Here is a 19,156-nt window from a genome sequence, read left to right as displayed (position 1 = left end):
CAGCAAAGGAGGCACTATAGAGAGTATGCAGTCTGTTTTGCTATGAGTGGGTGGGGCCAGCTGTTTGTAAACAAGATAAATCTAATCAGCAGACCTTCCAGAGAGAAGAAAGGGTCTTGTTTCCTCAAAGAATCTAGGCTGCTGGCCGCTCCCTATCTGAGCATGCCAGGTCACTCACAAGTTTGGTCACCTAGTTCACTATCCTGGGACTTTTCAGTCTCTTTTGCTGTTCTCCCCACTGCCAGAATTGAAGAAGGATGCAGGAATGTGCTTAGGAGAACGGATGACTCTCATATCTGCTACAAATTCTAATCAAATTGTTTTGAAATGCATTGATTAATCAATTCTTTCTTTTAAAAAATTGGTTGATTATTTCTAATGTTTACAGATTTGTTTGGGTTAGCTATCTCAGGATTGCTCATTATGAAAAAGAACAATGTGAGAACTGTCATATTTAACATTAAAGGCTTGGCAGCGGGTGTTTGCAGAATGGAGTCAGTATACGTGAACACGTTTAAAATCATTTGCAATCAGGCTCTCCGCTCTTCATTGTGTCATTTATAAAAGACAGTGGGATTTGTTTTCATACTTTTACATTTTGCTGTATGCACTCTGTGTTGTGTATGCTTTCTGCTTGCTAAACTGCCTTTATCACCATAATTTTAAATTGAGTTCTCCAGAAAGCTGTGGCTGTGGTACATTTTGGCATCCAGGATTAGGTCAGTGGCTTTAAATCTCGTTTATGTACTTAATGCAAGGAAAGAATTGCTATCTTGGGAATCGTAGTAGCTGGATTTCTTACTATCAAACCCTTACAAGATATTGACATATAAAACAAAATGCTTCCATTTTGTTCTGCATCTTTCCTCATTTTACACTTTTAAATAAAGAAATGTTTATGCAGGCATCTTTTTCATTCATAAAAATGGAAATTGCTCTCTGAGGCGGCAATGGGCAAGCTTGTATTCTTGTTCACGGATACTTTTGATGTATTAGCTCATAAAATCTTAACATTTGGCTTGTGCAGCTGAGTTCATGACTGAATACAGAATGATAAAGAAGCGCTAGCAATTTTGAAAGCCAAAAGGCATCATGCTTTCTAAAGGACCCTTAAGCTAGTTCTTAACAGCCTGGAAATCAGCAAGGAGGCTGTAATCAGGCTTGTAGGTAAAGGCAGCAAAGTTCTGCATAAATCTTTTCGGCATAACGTGTAAATGTAAGCAATGGGGCTCTATCACGTTTGCTTGCTGCTTGTTATATTTCCATGGACCCCAGCCAATCCAAATATTATACGTCCTTGCCTTTCTTTTCATTAGAATTAGACAAAAAGTAGTGGTTGTGCCTCTGGGCCAGAAGCTAAGGTTCTTACTGTTTTTGGCAGGTTACTTACATTTGAAGTATTGTTTTCCATTTCTGGCCAACTACTAGCGTTTTGGTCCCAGGTAATGCTTGCATTTCCTGTGGCTATTTATTTTGCTCTCTGAACAGGGGGTGGGGACACGGAATGAATTATGGTCCTGTCAGCTGAAGGAACCTCCACATGTTTTTTTTTGCCAGAACATTGCTGAGACACTTTAGGTATGTGTTATAACCTTTTCCTAGAAAAGCCATACCTGCTGTCTGCTTGCCCTTCTGTCCTGCTCTGCATCCCGGTGAGAAGGTGAAGGAAGCACAAGCCTTGCTACAAAGCTAACTCTTTTAATACCTTCTGGGAGAGTTCATACTTTGCCGAATGGAAATCTACTAATGGACTGCACAAATGCACACAGTCGTTCTAACTCACAAAGATTAAGGTGAAAAGCTTGTTAGTTACACAGAGTGTTCAGCCCTATATCTGCTTTTTTAAAAGAAATAAATTTATGCACCCATGTATTCTATGACCCAAACACTTAAAATGTCTATCTAGAATTGGCAGAAGTCAGCAACTTCGACTGCAGTCCAACCGTTTGATCCCCCAGACACCCACCCACCCTGACCAATACACAGGGTGATGCCACCACCTGTCCCTGAGTAATAGTAATAGTAATTTATTATTTGTACCCCACCCATCTGGCTGGGTTTCCCCAGCCACTCTGGGCGGCTTCCAACAAAGATTAAAAATACATTAAAATGTCACACATTAAAAACTTCCCTGAACAGGGCTGCCTTCAGATGTCTTCTAAATGTCAGGTAGTTGTTTGTCTCTTTGACATTTGATGGAACGGCATTCCACAGGGCGGGCACCACTACCAAGAAGGCCCTGTGCCTGGTTCCCTGTAGCTTTGCTTCTTGCAGTGAGGGAACTGCCAGAAGGCCCTCGGCACTGGACCTCAGTGTCCGGGCTGAATGATGGGGGTGGAGACGCTCCTTCAGGTATGCTGGGCCGAGGCCATTTAGGGCTTTAAAGGTCAACACCAACACTTTGAATTGTGCTTGGAAACGTACTGGGAGCCAATGTAGGTCGTTCAGGATCGGTGTTATATGGTTTCGGCGGCCGTTCCCAGTCACCAGTCTAGCTACTGCATTCTGGATTAGTTGTAGTTTCCGGGTCACCTTCAAAGGTAGCCCCACGTAGAGTGCATTGCATCAGTCCAAGCGGGAGATAACTAGTGCAGAGCTCCCTGTTCCACTTGCCAAACAGGGCCATTCTGACGGTGGGACTGAGTTGGGCTAGGATCCGCTAGATCCCAAAATGACTCCGCAAGAATACCATCCTAGTTAGGAGCTGCTCATGGAACTGTGTTCAGAATTATTGAGCTAGAAGGCAGCTTTAGTCTTCCCGATTCAGAGAAACTCTGCTAAACTCAAACACCTCTGATATACTTGCACATATTTTCTGGATCGTTTTTTCTTCTTCTTACGTTCTTGCTCATTTTCAGATATATTTGTTCTTGAATGAGAAAATGCTGCCATCTGATTAACAGGCTAGGGCTGGATCTAAAGCTGCAATTCCACATTTTCTGAGAAAAGTGAAACTAATCAGAAGACACGGCACGTGTTGTGGGACACAGTATATCGCTGTAAAAATCATAACTCTATAGTGCTGGTGGCTGTTTTCTTTCCAATTGTGGTTCATTGAATCCAACTCCTAATGCTTGAAAATTGTTCCTTTTAATTCACTTCAGAAAAGACAACAATGCCATGACACAGCATGTGAAGGTGTTTGTTAAACAAGTGAAATCAGACAATTCGTTACTTTCTAAACATCCTTTGTGTGACAGTTGCCTCTATGTAATGTGTGACTGACCTCAGACAGCCTAAGAGAATGTTAATATGTTATTGCTTGCTTTTCTTGGAGAAATACTTTGAAAAAAGTATTCCTCATATTATTCTGGTACAAATGTAATTGCTCCCGCCTTTAACGGCTGCATTGTTTTTCCACGTGCAGCTCATCTGAATTCAAAGGGATTGGAATTGACAGATATTATTTTGGTCCATCTGTATATGAAGAGCATGAAAGATTTTGCTGTGATTAATTCAGTCTATGTGACAGCATTTGATTTGTGTCCCCCAGCAAGGTAGGTTCTTACTACTGCTACCTTATATTTATGATACTCTGGAATATACTTCATTGCTACTACGCTGCTTTATTTATGACACTTTTTGTCATATTTCGTTTCTGGACTTCATTTCACCTATTTCTATGTCTGTTTTAGCAGCTGCTTTACAGTTGTCACATGAATGTCCTCATCTTAAGGTCTTTTAGGTACACACCCCAAGTTTATACCCACTATTCTGGAAGAGCTGCGCATTTCACCTTGAGCTTAGACCCTCTGCCACGGAATCATCTCGCCCCAAACCTAACATCCAATTTTATTACAGCATTGTTGTGGTTGTTTAATACATTTATAACTTGACTTTCCTTCAAGGAGCTCTAGGTGGTACACATGGTTTCCCCCATCCCTTCACCACCCACCCACCCCAGCAACTCTGTAAGGTAACAGGATGAGAGATGGTGACTGACTCAGGACTGTTTGATGAATATCATGGCTTAGTAGGGATTTGAACCTAGGGCTTCCTGGTCCTAGGCCCCATGTGCACTATACATTTAAAGCAGTTTTATACCACTTTTAATTATCCTGGCCCTCCCCTTGAAGAATCCTGTGAAAGGTAGCTCCTTAAGGGTGCTGCTCTGGTTCGCCAGAAGCGGCTTAGTCATGCTGGCCACATGACCCGGAAGCTGTACGCTGGCTTCCTCGGCCAGCAAAGCGAGATGAGCGCCGCAACCCCAGAGTCATCCACGACTGGACCTAACGGTCAGGGGTCCCTTTACCTTTATTCCACTCATAGAGCTACAATTCCTAGCCTGGCTTAACAACCAGTTCCTCTTCCCAATGAACTCCCAAAAGTATTCAAGGAGAAGTAGCTGGTTTGAGTGATATGAGTTTCTTCTGTTTAACAGCAACCTTATTTAGTGCACAGTGAATTAAATTGGATAGAGTGGTCCAGCTGAAGCATTTAGAGTGACATTGTTCATTTCAGTTAGTTTATTTGAAATACTTTTATGGGCAAAAAGGCCTCCCGTGGTGACTTACTTAATAAAATGCAATACAATACAATTAAAACCTCAAATAAATGAACATAAGTCAGCAGTACAGAGCATCAAGCGAAAAAAGTATTTGAGTAAAGTAACTTCAGAGAAATCACCTTAGAAGAAGACTGGTGAATATGAATGAATCTTCAGGGCTCTTCTGAATGCCCCCCATGGTGGAACAGGCTTGGTGGATACCTGCAGATGATAATAATAATAAAAGTAATAAAAAAATATATTTATGCCTCACCCTCCCCAGCCAAAGCCGGGCTCTGGGCAGCTAACACCAGTAAAATTACAGTAAAAACATTAAGGGGCGGGGGCAATTTAAAATACAGGTTAAAATGCAATTTAAAATGTAGCCTCATTTTAAAAGTAGCCCATAGATCAAAACCCTAAGGGGAGGGAAACATAAGGGTCAGACTAAGTCCAAACCAAAGGCCAGGCGGAATAGCTCTGTCTTGCAGGCCCTATGGAAAGATGTCAAGTCCCGCAGGGCCCTAGTCTCTTGTGACAGAGCATTCCACCATGTCGGGGCCAGTACTGAAAAGGCCCTGGCCCTAGTTGAGACCAATCTAATCACCTTGCGACTTGGGATAATGTGATCCAGATGTGAGCCCACTGTGGAAAGGCCTCCTTCCCTCCCTCATACTTAGCAGTCTGACTGCTCTTGAAGGTGAGCATGTGAAAAGATCCTCTGTTGCTAATCTTAGCATGCAGGCAGGTTGATAGGGGTGAAATGCATTGCAGGGGGTTGGCCTAGATGACCCTTGGTGTCCCTTCCAACTGTAAAATTCTGTGATTCTATGAAGGTGGTCCTGCAGGTGACTTGGACTGAAACCATTTAAGGCTTTGCAAACAGCACTTTGAACTGGGATGAGAAAGGCACTCGTGACCCATGGAACTGTTTTTGTTGAACTAGCCTCCTATCTCCCACCAGGACATGAGCAGCTATATTTTGCAGCAGCTGAAGCAATTCACTCCCCTAATGAAAATACATGCGTGCAGTGGAGCTTTTCCCTTCTTTTCCAGGAACATCAACTCTGGCAATGTTGCAAACTATTTTTGTGACTTGGAAGAGTTTAAAAAGCAGATTATAAAGTGATATCAGGGGACTGCTCTTCAGGGTGGGAGGGAAATATGGCGCTCAACTGTTCACCTGTCTTCCCATGCAGTTTTTAATGGATATTTTTCCAATCTACTTCCATGACTGCCATGTCTAGGTTTGCCTTTCTATTCAGTATCCATACTGGAATTCACCATGATTCAGAACAAGCATGTTTTCCTTCTCATTTCTTTTAATTTGGAACCCAAATGTATTTCATTTCTGTTTCTTAATAAAAAATTTAATATATAACATTCATGAAATAAGGACTCTACAATTAAAATATTTTTAATGCTGCATAAAATATTTTATAAGAAGCAAATTCTTGAGGATTTTTTTTTTCTGTTGAGGGCTTTATTACTTATTCCAGTTAATAAGATATATTTCCCCTCACTTGGTAATAGCTTTACTACTAATTGGATCTCTGTGAAACTCATTGCATTGGTGACTTTCTTGAGATAAATATCCAATGTTCCTTACTAATATCATGCTCCATAACTTACAAAATAATAATAATAATAATTCTCTGTATTATCCCAGTATATAATCAGTTAAGAAGAGTTCCACAAATAATGGAAATAAGTTTCTACATATTATAGAGCACCCATCCCAGCCTGGTGCCCCTTAGATATTTTGGGGTGCTGTTCAACAGTAGTCCTACTTGGAGTAGGTCCATTAAAGTTAATGGACATAACTAACTTAGATTCATTTATTTCAATCGGTCTAATATGAATATCACTTAGTTGAATACAACCAAATTTTGGATAATCCTACACAAATATAATCTCAGCATAGTTGAGATAACTATGCTCACAAAGGTATTTTGGTGTCTTTATATGCCCACAAAATTAGCTCATCTCTGAAAACACCTTCCCTAAACCAATATGTTGGAAATGTGGTTGGCATAAAGGAATTCATTTCCAGCTTTCGAGGGGATGTCCTAAATCAACCTTCTTTGGGGAAGCTGTGTTTACTGAAGTTAACCAAGTAACAGCACATGACTTGTTACCAGTGCCCTCAGTAATACAGCTAAGTATTTGGGACAACCAGAACAAAGATGGGAAGTAAAACTTCCTTCAGGTTTTTCCTGATGGCTGCAAGGCCAATAATCTCTAGATACTGGAAATATTTGGAGGGCCTCCCAAAGAGGCATGATATGAAAGGGTATGGGTTTTGGCAGTTTCACAGAAGCTCTGTGAACTAGAACAAGCACGCCTAAATATGAAGGAAGAATGAGAAAGCACAGTGTGTACTGGGGGCTGTATCCAGTGATGTCCTGCCATTGGCAGAAGGCTCTATTCCATTTGGAGGCTCAACAGAACAAGAGGGAAGCTGCTTTCTCCAAATGAACCTCCACCCTGCAGATGCTCTCTTGCTGTTCCAAAGCATTTCCCAACCTTCTGGAGCAGGGTTTTTTTTTTTTTGGGGGGGGGTCCAGTAGCCACTCCTACTTGCTTATGACAGAAGGCTGCCATAAATTGTAGCAGTCAGCTTTCACGATGAAGAGATTCTTTACTGGCTGTATAGAGAACTTAGTGTCTGAACCAGAGCTGGTGTCAGGTTTCAGCATCACTGGGTACCTTCCAAGGTCCATTCGTCAGTAGGAAGCCTACTACCGATTCCCAGAGCCCCCTGGCCCTGCTTCTACTCATCCTTCTTGCTGTTACTGCTTGTTGGTGTGCTCTCTTCAAACGTGCAAGCAAGGAGAAGGAGCAGCTCTCTCCAGTTGATCTGGACTCTCCCTATATGCCAGGTGAACAGATCGGACCCAAAGAGAAAGGTAACAGTGGTGACAGTGGTGAATAAGAGGATGGCCCACTCAGTGGGAACAATGATGATGTCTTACCCAAGGGCTCTTCAAAACGTGGAGCCATATCGGTCTGCAATGTGTTATACATAGAGCTGCCTCTGAAGACGGTTTGGAAACTTTAGCTGTTGCAGAATTCAGTGGCCAGGTTGCTCACCGGAGCAAGACAGTTTGAGCATATTACACCAATCCTGGTACGCCTGCACTGGCTACCAATTAGTTTTTGGGCCCAATTCGAACTGCTGGTTTTGACCTATAAAGACTTAAATAGCTCAGGACTGCAATATGTCAAGGACCGCCTCTCTCCATATGAACCTACCCAGACCCTGAGATCATTTTCTGAGGTCCTCCTTTGTGTCCTCAAGAGGTCCGGAGGGTGGCAACACGAGAACGGGCCTTCTCTGCAGTGACTCCCTATCTGTGGAATGCTCTCCCCAGGGATGTTCGCCTGGCGCCTTCATTATACACCTTTAGGTGCTAGGCAAAAACTTTCCTTTTCAACCAGGTTGATTTTCATCCTATGCCCTTTTAAAATGTGTTCTTTTGGGGGGATGGGGCTATTGGGTTGTTGTTTTTATTTTTATTAGGTATTTTGTGGTTTAATATCTTGATTTTATTCTGTGAACTGCCCTGAGACCCCCAGATATAGGGCGGTATATAAATTCTATTATTATTATTATTATTATTATTATTATTATTATTATTATTAATAATAATAATAATAGTTCTAAGTATGAGGGGGGGGGAAGAGATCCTGTCATATATTAAGATGCATGAATGCCACCAATAAATAACTGCCTTCCTGTCTTGTGGTTTCAGAGTTTGTGTAGAAGTCCCCTTGCCTGAAGGACTTTTGTTTCAGATGGACTGCTTGGCACAGAAGTATGATGGGATGACTGGTGAGCCACCTTGTCAACAGAAGCAGGTTTTGCATGTACAGAGCATCTCTCACTGGGCCCCTGCCAACATAGGACCTTACAGTCAGTGCATACAGGTATGCATTCACCCGCCCCTCACTGGATTAGCAACTCTGTGGAGAATGATCCCAGTTATAGGTTTCAATTTACATATTGAAATACTAGTTCATCCATTTGAGGGGGGAAAATAATATTGGTTCTTATTTTATTTTCCTTTGAGCAGGATATATAATTTTATAGCTTGAAGTTGAACAGGAGGAAAAGGAAGCTATTGGTAACATAAATGTTCAATAATATAAAAACATACAAAATGTCTATGCTTATTAAAGGGTTGTGAAAGCAAGAGAAGCGTATGGAAATCTGTGAGGAGGTGTGCATATAAGAATGCCTATGGAAGGAATGGGTTTACATATACACTGTCAGGAATTAGTCCCAGAGCAGGACTTAATTTGGGATTCAGTGCTGTGTGGGCTGAGCTGGAAAAGTCTCATATGCACTACAGCTCTTATCCTGTTGTCTTAAAAGGCTGTGTAAAAATATTAACAAAATCTGTTAATGCCATCTGTACAGGTTTGCGGTTGCATGTTCTCCCAAATTCTGAATCTGTCATTTACATTTATGAATGAAGTGCTCCATTTTTAGCTTTCCTTTGTGAGCAGTACATCTCCAAGTTGGTACTCATCATAGTTATTAACATAATAGGTGACTGGATAAATCCTGTAAGTCTGAAGGCAGCTTTATGTGGGGGAAAACCCAACCGCAACAGGCAACCACCCCCTAGAAACAGCCAGTTTCTCCTATTCTTTCCTTCATCCCTACATTGCCTGGTAGAACTAATTGAAATTAAAAATCTGCATCGCAGCTTCTTTCTCTGAAACATAAAACAATTAACAAATCACAGAACGAGAACAAAATTTCAAATATAAACAACATCCCATCATAAAATGGCATGCACACCCAAAATCTTACTTTGCGTCTTTGCGTAATTATGCCGAGTGTGTCCTGGATTCTGCCCCCACAAAATAGGTCACTGCTCACTGGGGTCGAGAAACATTCACTGCAGTTGTGTCAGGGTGAAGCCCAGGTAGGAGCTTTTGTGGGTTACGAAAGGGCAGAACGTTGTTAGTTATTTAGTTTATTGTTGCATTTTTACTGCCAGGGCGGAGGAGAGGTGCTTTTCTCATGGAACTTTGAAGTGTCAGGCATAGCCCTACTGGCTTTAGCCCAAACGTAGCAGAGTTTTCCTGCACAGCGAAGAAGCTAGTTGCGGCAGTAATGACTACTCAGCTAGACTCAGAATAACTATTTACAGGATTTATTAAAAGGAAAAAATAAAACCAGCAGAGTTTCTGCATACAAATAAAAGCAAAATAAACCCTCTCTTTCTCTCTCTCAAAACCATACACAGCACTTCTAACTCCTAACACACCTCACACCAAACTGTGCTAGCAATCCCTAGATAACAGAGTTGAGTGCTGCTCGTTAACCAATCAGAGTGAGTAGTTTCTAGGTCAAGCAGACCTGGGCTTTCTGCCAAGAGTAAATTGACACCAGCTTGAGTTAATTGGTGAAGCTAGAATCTGCAAGTTTCCCACGAGAACCAATTAACAGAAACTGAACACCCCCTCACAGATTCTGCTGAACAATTAACTCCAAATACACCTATGTAGAAGATCATCCTTCCAGCAAACCTAAACCCTTGCACATTCGCTTGTTCTTTACCTTTGCCAATGGTTTAGTTAACACATCTGCTACATTTTCTTCACTTGACACATAAGTACAGGTGATTACATTGTCTTGTACACAGCAACGTACATTTTGGTATTTTACAGAGATATGTTTGGAACGCGATTTGAAACCCTCTGTTTTACTTAAGGTTATACAAGCTTGATTATCAATGTAAACTTGTACTGGTTCTCCACAATTTACATTTAAATCTGTTAACAAATGCTTGAAATAAATCACCTCGTTGCACAATTCACTCAATGCAGCATACTCTGATTCTGTTGATGACACACTTACAACGTCTTGCTTGCGTGACCGCCAGCTGATTAAAGCTCCACCGACCCTTATGACTAGTCCTGTGACAGATTTTCTATCTGGCAAATTTCCCCAGTCACTATCACAGTAGCAACTCAACATTTCATCCTCTGAAGAATTTAATTGTAACATATAGCCAATTGTCTGTTTGAGGTATCTCAGAACTTGTTTTACCCCTTTCCAGGCATTTAGTGTGGGTTTTGAGACCAATCTACTTAATATGCCTACTGCATAGCTAATATCAGGTCTGGACCACTGTGCTATATACAATAAACTTCCAATTACAGAGTGATATACATCAGGATGTTCAAATTCAGGACTCTCATCTATGTGAAGTGTTTTTATGAAACCTGGATCCATAGGCACCACTGCCCCTTTGCAATCCTGCATCCTGTATGTAGTCAGTAGTTGCTTAACTTTGTTCTGCTGACTAATTTGGCAGCTGCCATCTTGGGCCCAGCACACTTCCAACCCTAGATATGTCCTAACCGGGCCTAAGTCCTTCACTTTGAACTTACTGGACAATTGCTTGGCAAATCTTTTAGTTTGTTTATCTGTTTTACAGGCATACAATACATCATCTACATAAATCAGACAAAACTCTTGATCACTGCCTGTACCACGTACATAAACACAATTGTCAGCTGTACTCTGCTTAAAACCAAATGACACTAAGGCCTCATGGAAACATTTGTTCCAAGATCTTGCAGCCTGTTTGAGACCGTATAGAGCTTTGTTTAATTTCAACACTCTATTGGAACCTGTCTCATAACCAGGCGGTTCAGCTAGATACAGGTCTTCTGATATTGATGCATGTAAATATGCAGTCTGAATGTCAAAATGGTTTAACAGGAGTTTTCTCTTTGCTCCAAGCGTTAAAATCAGCCTTACACTGTCCCCCTTAGCAGTAGGGGAAAAAGTCTCGTCATAATCTTTTCCAGGCCTCTGAGAATATCCTTGAGCCACTAAACGAGCTTTGTATTTGTACTCTCCTGTCACCAGAGGTTTAAGTTTGTACACCCACCTGCAGCCTACAATCTTTGCCCCCTCAGGCGCTGCTACTGGTGTAAAAACCTCGTGCTCATTCAGAGAGGACATCTCTTCCTCCATTGCCTGTTTCCAGAGCTCTGCCTCCTCTTTTGGTAACTTTAACACCTCCTGAAAACTCTTGGGTTCTGCACTTACACTAAACACATTTGCAGTATCTGGGGAAAAACGCACCGGAGGCACTCCTTTGTTTTGTCTTTTAGATCTTCTGGGAGAAAATTTTTCTTCTGACCCACTTTCCTCCTCAGAACTACGACCTCTCTTTTGTTGCTTAGCAACTGGTCTCTGGCTAACTCCACTTTCTTGAGAGCTCTTATCTGAACTTTCCTCCCCCTCAGACTCTGATTCTCTATGTCTACCTTCAGAGTCATGAAGCTCTTGGGAAGGTTCAAACCAAACCTCAGTATTGGCATGTAGTCTCTCCCAGCCACTATGTTCACAAAAACTGGCATTCCTGGAGATCACAATGCCATTCGTCCCTTCAGCAAAGCGGAAACCTTTTCCCAGCTCCTGGTAACCCACAAACACTAACTGTTTGGTCTTAGGATCTCCCTTCTTTCTCATTTGTTTCGGAATTAATACCCAGGCTTTTGATCCAAACACATGCAAATGGTCAATTTTAGGTTTTTTCTGAAACAATTTAAAGTATGGGGTTGTACCTATTGTTTGATGAAAGAGCCTATTTTGGAGATAACACGCGGTGAGCATGCTCTCCCCCCAATAAGACATGGGCAAATCAGCATCCTCAAGCATGGCAAACATCATATCTTGTAAAGATCTGTTTTTTCGCTCTGCAACGCCATTCTCCTCTGGGGAAAAAACGTTTGTTTTTCTATGCCCAATGCCACGCTTTTGTAACCAATCTCTAAAGGCATTTGACATAAATTCGCCACCTCTGTCCGTCTGAATCCTTTTGAGTTTAATGGACAGAAATCTTTCCACAGATGCCACCCAGCCTTTAAACTTAGTGAACACGTCACCCTTATTCTTCATGGGAAAAAACCCAAGAATAACGCGTGGCGTCATCCACAATTGTTAGTGAAAAACGTGATCCACCCCTGCTTACAGCAAATGGACCAATTACGTCCATGTGAACCAGCTGTAGCGGTGTCTCACTAACTCTGTCACTTCTGGGGTAAGAGACTCTGTGGGTTTTAACCTTTTTACACACATTACAATCAAGGTACTTGTTACAACTCTTTAAATTACCCCCATCAGCCAATTCAGACATTTTTAGTACACTTTTCCAGCAAGCATGCCCCATTTTCCTATGCAATAAGTGCACACAGTTGTCATGTATAGCTTTGTTAGCAGGCTGAGATTTACTGACTACTGCTGCAACTTGGGATCCTGCTTTAAGCCAAAACAAGCCTCCCTCTGACTTAGCAGTGCCTAAAATCTCACCAGCCTTCTTAATAATGCAACTGTCTCCTTCAAAATACACTTTAAACCCAGCTTTCAGCAAACAATCTACAGACATCAGATTGCTCCTTAATGACGGCACACAAAGTACATTTTGCAGGCATTCACGAAGACAAGGAACAAAAACTGCACCCCCCGAAATCACTTCGGAAGTACTTCCGTCTGCTAGAGCCACCTGGCTGCGCTGTGCTGAGTTCTTGGAAACAAACAATTCATCTGAATTCACGATGTGGCGAGACGCTCCCGAATCGACCACCCAGACCGCTTGTTTCTCATCAGCAATCTTGACCTCGCCGGTCACCAGCTGAGCCGACTGCTTTCGTTTGAAGAATTTCCTTTTACGCTGCTGCTGCTGCTGATCTCGTCTCTGCTCCTGCACCGGCAACTGAGACTTGACCAACTCCGGACATTGTCGTTTTAGATGCGCTGAAGACCCACATCGGAAACAACGCCTAACAGCAAACGCTGACTCCTCACCAGTACGCTGCTTTTGCTTCACCTCTGGCACGGCATGAGAACTCCTTCCAAACCGTCCACCTGTAGAAGCCTCTGCAGCCAACAACCTTTCTTGCCTCTTCTGCCATTCTTCAATCAAACGCCCAGTAACGTAACTGACTGATAAATCACGCTCCTGTATGCCTTCTAGAGACAAAACTAAATTGTCCCAGCTTTCCGGGAGAGAACTCAAAATAATAGCCACCTTCTCCTGCTGGTCTAATGCACAGTCTCTTTCCTGTAGCGCAACAAACTTTAACTGTAAACTGTGTAGGTGTTCCTGCATTGTAACCCCAGGCTGTAACATTGCCTTGTACAATGCCTTGCGAATGAACAGCTTGGAAACCGCTGTCTCACGCACATGGAGTTCTTTAAGTGCTTGCCACACACCTCTAGCTGTCTTGATTCCCCTCACATACGGCAACTGGGAATCTTCCAGCCCCAAGACAATTGTGGCCCTTGCTCTTTGGTCTTTATCGAGGTCTTCATCATCAGGCTTCGTAGGAAACTTACTCACCACTTGCCAGAGACGATCCCTCTGCAGCACTGCCTGCATGCGTTCCGACCACAGCAAGTAATTGGAGTCATTCAGACGCTCAAAAGCCATCTGAACTGGTTGTGAGGCCATCTTGAGAGCGATGTCCCTGGAACCCGGAACCAGCTACTCACGACCACCGAGAGAGAAAACAGGAACCACAGCACCCAGCACTCACACGCTGCAGCTGTTGTCCTTGAGTCCGCTGCGTCACCAGCTCACCACGGTCAGGAACCAGCCAGAGAACAACAACTTCTGGAACTACTGGAACCAACGCCGTTGATGCTGACACCACCGCAACTCAGGCTGGCAGCACAATGCCCATAACCTCATGGAACTTTGAAGTGTCAGGCATAGCCCTACTGGCTTTAGCCCAAACGTAGCAGAGTTTTCCTGCACAGCGAAGAAGCTAGTTGCGGCAGTAATGACTACTCAGCTAGACTCAGAATAACTATTTACAGGATTTATTAAAAGGAAAAAATAAAACCAGCAGAGTTTCTGCATACAAATAAAAGCAAAATAAACCCTCTCTTTCTCTCTCTCAAAACCATACACAGCACTTCTAACTCCTAACACACCTCACACCAAACTGTGCTAGCAATCCCTAGATAACAGAGTTGAGTGCTGCTCGTTAACCAATCAGAGTGAGTAGTTTCTAGGTCAAGCAGACCTGGGCTTTCTGCCAAGAGTAAATTGACACCAGCTTGAGTTAATTGGTGAAGCTAGAATCTGCAAGTTTCCCACGAGAACCAATTAACAGAAACTGAACATTTTCTTCCTCTGGTACCAAAATAAATTGACTGGCCTTGGATACTATGCGCTTAGATTTGTGGAGAGAATACACCATTTGCTGTTCTGCCTCAGGCAGCAAAATGTCGTGGGCTGACGCTGAATGGTGTGAGAACACAGATAAGTTATATTAATCATTTGTAGGGGGAGGTCAGAAGCCTGGGACAGGGAACCTTAAGTCTGTCAACCTAATTGTGATGGCCTGGGATTCCGATTCAGAGGCTGAACCGGAGGAATCCCAGCCTGCACAGGAGTCCCCGCCTCCAGGGCCGGCTGAACTGGGGCAGGGCCTTGATTCTGAAGCGCCTGCACCTGTGTCGGATCCTCAGGAGCAGGCACCAGGTGATTCCACTCTGGCTCCGGAGGTGATTGAGGACTCAGTGCCTACAGGTGAGTCTCCGCCTGGGTCCATTAACCCTTCAGCCTCTCCTGAACTGCAGAGGCTCAGGACAGAGAGGCGAAGGGAGCTGGTTTCTCCCAGCAGGAGTGCTCGCCTTAAGGCCAGGGGAGGCGGGTCTCCTGGGGGCCGGGACCGCCCCTGGCCTCAGAGAAGATAAAGGCCAGTCAGCCCGGTCCCAGGTTGCGGGAGCAACGTTGTCGTTGAGTACCTGCTCCTACCCGGACCCAGACCTGCCCTTCCAGTGTCCCTGTTCCCCGCCCGGCTTCCTGCTTCTGCCCTTCCAGTGTCCCTGTTCCCCGCCCGGCTTCCTGCTTCTGACCTTCCAGTGTTCCTGTCCCCGCCCGGCTTCCTGCTTCGGACTTCGCCTTGCTCTTTGTGAACTGTTTCCAGGCTAGTGACTCAGGACTGTTCCTTGACTACGATAACGGTAACCTACCCCCCGGGACCAGCACACTAATGTTGAAACCTCTGAATTCAACAGAGTCGTTTAGCGATAGACTCTGTGCATAAAACTTTCACCATGATATGCTCATACTGTTACAAAAGCATGCTTCTTTTGTGATGAGGAGAACTGTGAAAAAATGAAAGATGATTAGTTGATATACTTTTATCACTAGAAAAATCATTATAATTCCCACAGATCTGTACATTTTACTTTGGGGCTTTTGGGCTTTATTTCAATTTACACTGAATAAGATGATGGCTACATATTAAATACGTATAATGAATACGTTTGCTAAAATTCAGTGTCAAAAGAAAAGAGATGAAGATAATATGCTTTTTTGTCATAAATACATACGTAATCTTAGAATCATAGACTTGTAGAGTTGGAAGGGACCCAAGGGTCATCTAGTCCAACCCCCTGCAATGCAGGCTATACACAAGAAGCAACTAGGATTTTCTAAACCAGGAGACCAACTGGAACAGAATATTGGGCTGAATCCAACTTATTGTGTGAATGGAACAGTTTTTGCAAATGCCCTGAAATGTCCTCCCCCATAGCAGATGGGGATGAGAGGAAGGGGAAGTTCCACTGCACTCGTAGAAGTCGTCCTGCGTATGCAACCCATTGTAATTTTTATTAGTGAGATCAAAAGGACATGAGGTGAGAGGACCAAGCTGAATGAAGTGAATGAATGGTGAGGCTGCAGAAGGAAGAATGTTGCATTCCATCGGTGTCAGATGCAAGACAACAGGCATGGAGAGAGTTCGTGGAAAGCAAAGTATGAGAACTGGGAACCAGAACTTAGTTGGAGCAGGAGCATGTACAGAAACTAACAACAGGGCCAGGAATGAAACTGGGAAGCAGTTCAGGAAAATGTGAAGCTGCAGTTAGTACAGAACAATGTAGCACAGTTGCTCACAGGGGTGAGGCATTGCCAGCATATAACACCTGTGCTCAGAGATCTGCATTGGTTGTCAATTTGTTATCAGGCCAAGTTCAAGGTGTTAATATTGGTAACAACTTGTGACCAGGTTACCTATGAGAACACCTTACTCCCACATTTGCCCACTCTACTGCTTTGAGTGGCAGAATTGGCACTATAGTCATACCTTGGGTTAAAGTAGCTTCGGGTTGAGCGTTTTCAGGTTGCACTCTGTGGTGACCTGGAAGTAACGGAACACATTGCTTCTGGGTTTCGCCACTCGCGCATGTGCAGACACTCAAAATGACCTCACGCGCATGCACAGAAGCGGCGAATCGGGACCCACGCAGACGCGGGTTTTGTTCGCTTCAGAATGCGAACGGGGCTCCGGAATGGATCCTGTTCGCATCCAGAGGTACCACTGTACTACAGATGCCACATAATACCTCTTCTGCATTTGTAAGAACTTGGTCATTTAGCGCAGCAGTGCCAACACTTAGGAATTCCCAGCCTATTGAGATCATGCAGTGCCTTCACTGTACTCTTTTCAGTGCCTGCTAAAAGCATTCTTGTTTAGACAAGTCTACCTAAATGCTTAGAAAGTTGATGGGATTTTAATCTGTTTTAGCATTTTAACTTTTCTACATTTTAAAGTAGGGTTGTTTTCTTGTTTTATATATTTGTAAAGTGCTTTGAGGTTGTTGGTTTTTTTTTCCAATCAAGCAATGCATAAAGTTTATGAAATAAAAAATAAAATAAAAGGCAAGGCAAGGATCTGGAGCAGAAGTAGAGAAAGGGCTAAATGTCACCTAAACCAGAAAAGAACTGGAGAAGGTATAAAGCAAAAAGTTTCTAGCTACTCAGGGGAGTATAACATAACTTCTTCTTTTTTTTGTCCAGTGCAGAAAGTAATTTACTGATGCTTATAGATACATTTTTATATTTGGGTTTAGTGTTATGATGTTTTTGCATAAAATGTTATAAATAATTCTGGTTACATGCCAACTAAAATGGTTATGCTGCTTCCAACGTCTTATAGCCCATTTACATTGCAGTGGGCTTTAAAAAGTGCTTTCAAGCCACTTAGTGTATTACTCTAGAACATCTTGCAAATACTGTCTAGAATAAATAGCTTGAAACACTGCCATTACTTTACAATCACGGACATTTATTCCAGTGCTTCATCCTCGGAACAACTATCCCACAATATCTCCAAGACCAAAATCACAACTCATGGCAAAGACTTTGAACCCCTTCATCTATGTCAGTGCTGTCCTTAAATACTTTAAAAAGCTGTGTTAAATTATTTTGTGGCACACAAAAATGTGAAAATCCCTTAGAAAGGATTTTCTCAGGTTTTGTTTTCCATGTTAAAGGACACGAGAGCCAGACCGGTACCCATCTAATCTAGCATCCTGATCTCCCAGTGTTCAACCAGATACCTGTGGGAAGCCTGCAAGCAGGGCCTGAACACAGCAGGTCCCCTCCTGCAGTTTCCAGCAACTGGTATTTAGTTGTAAAGGTAAAGGGACCCCTGACAATTAAGTCCAGTCGCAGACGACTCTGGGGTTGCGGCACTCATCTCACTTTATTGGCCGAGGGAGCCGGCATACAGCTTCCGGGTCATGTGGCCAGCATGACTAAGCCACTTCTGGCAAACCAGAGCAGCACACAGAAATGCCGTTTACCTTCCCGCTGGAGCAGTACCTATTTATCTACTTGCACTTTGATGTGCTTTTGAACTGCTAGGTGGGCAGGAGCCGGGACTGAGCAACGAATAGCAATCAGACTTACCGTAGTACCCACTAGTAGTCTTATCCTCCATTCATTTGTCTAATTTCCTAAAAAAAAACCAACAACACACAAGTTGGTGACCATTACTGCATCTTCTAGGAGCAAATTTTGTAGTTTAACTATGCACTGTTTGAAGAAATACCTTCTTCTGTGTTTCCTGTTGCTGTTCTTTTTTGCAGTAGCAGAGAAGTGGCAATAGCATGATTTTTTTCCCCTCCAGGAGTTCTCCTGAATAGACACTCATTTGGTGCAGAAAACCTATACAGTGGTACCTCAGGTTACAGACGCTTCAGTTTACAGACTCTGCTAACCCAGATATAGGACCTCAGATTAAGAACTTTGCTTCAGGATGAGAACAGAAATTGCGCAGCAGCTGCGCGGCGGCGGCGGGAGGCCCCATTAGCTAAAGTGGTGCTTCAGGTTAAGAACAGTTTCAGGTTAAGAACGGACCTCTGGAACGAATTAAGTTCTTAAGCTGAGGTACCAGTGTAATGCTAAATCCAATTGAATTCCCTTGATGGGAAGGTGACTTTCCCATTCTTCCTGCTTGCAGCAGCCCCCAAGCCCCACAATGAGCTGCTCATGCGGGTTGGGGGATGTCAGGGAACTGCCATCAGTGCCGGAGGGAGAGACAAGCTCCAAAGGGATCCCAGAGAGCGTCCCGGGAGTGGGAGAGGCAGCCCATCTTCTGGGGAAGGGAATCAGCGTAGCTCCAGTGGAGAAGGGGGGAAGATGGGAGAATCGGCGAGGCAGTCCCATGACTACTTGCCGGGGACCAGCGGGGAGAGGAAGAGTCCTCCGCTGCCTACGCCCTCCTTGCGCAGAAGGTTTCCGCGCAGGGAGAGTAGGAGGAGACTGGGCGTCAAAGAGCTTCTTTGCTGGAAGAAGTTTAAGAAACGCCCACTGACGGATTCTGCCAGCGATTGAG

At 43.4% G+C, this 19,156-nt stretch overlaps 1 protein-coding gene across 5 annotated transcripts in view; it reads left to right on the top strand.

Moving 5' to 3' along the window:
- DPH6 (diphthamine biosynthesis 6) overlaps positions 1-19,156 on the top strand; it is a 239,730-nt gene that overhangs the window by 108,849 nt on the left and 111,725 nt on the right. For all 5 annotated transcript variants that reach the window (XM_081208459.1, XM_081208461.1, XM_081208458.1 and 2 more), the window contains exons 11-12: positions 3,368-3,497; positions 8,242-8,416. In XM_081208459.1, the coding sequence (XP_081064585.1) occupies positions 3,368-3,497; positions 8,242-8,416 (305 nt within the window). The remainder of the gene's footprint in view (positions 1-3,367; positions 3,498-8,241; positions 8,417-19,156) is intronic.

The sequence above is a fragment of the Podarcis bocagei genome (genome assembly GCF_964188305.1).
Source record: "Podarcis bocagei genome assembly, chromosome: 1".
Lineage (NCBI taxonomy): Eukaryota > Metazoa > Chordata > Lepidosauria > Squamata > Lacertidae > Podarcis > Podarcis bocagei.
This window is presented reverse-complemented; position numbering and strand designations above follow the sequence as displayed.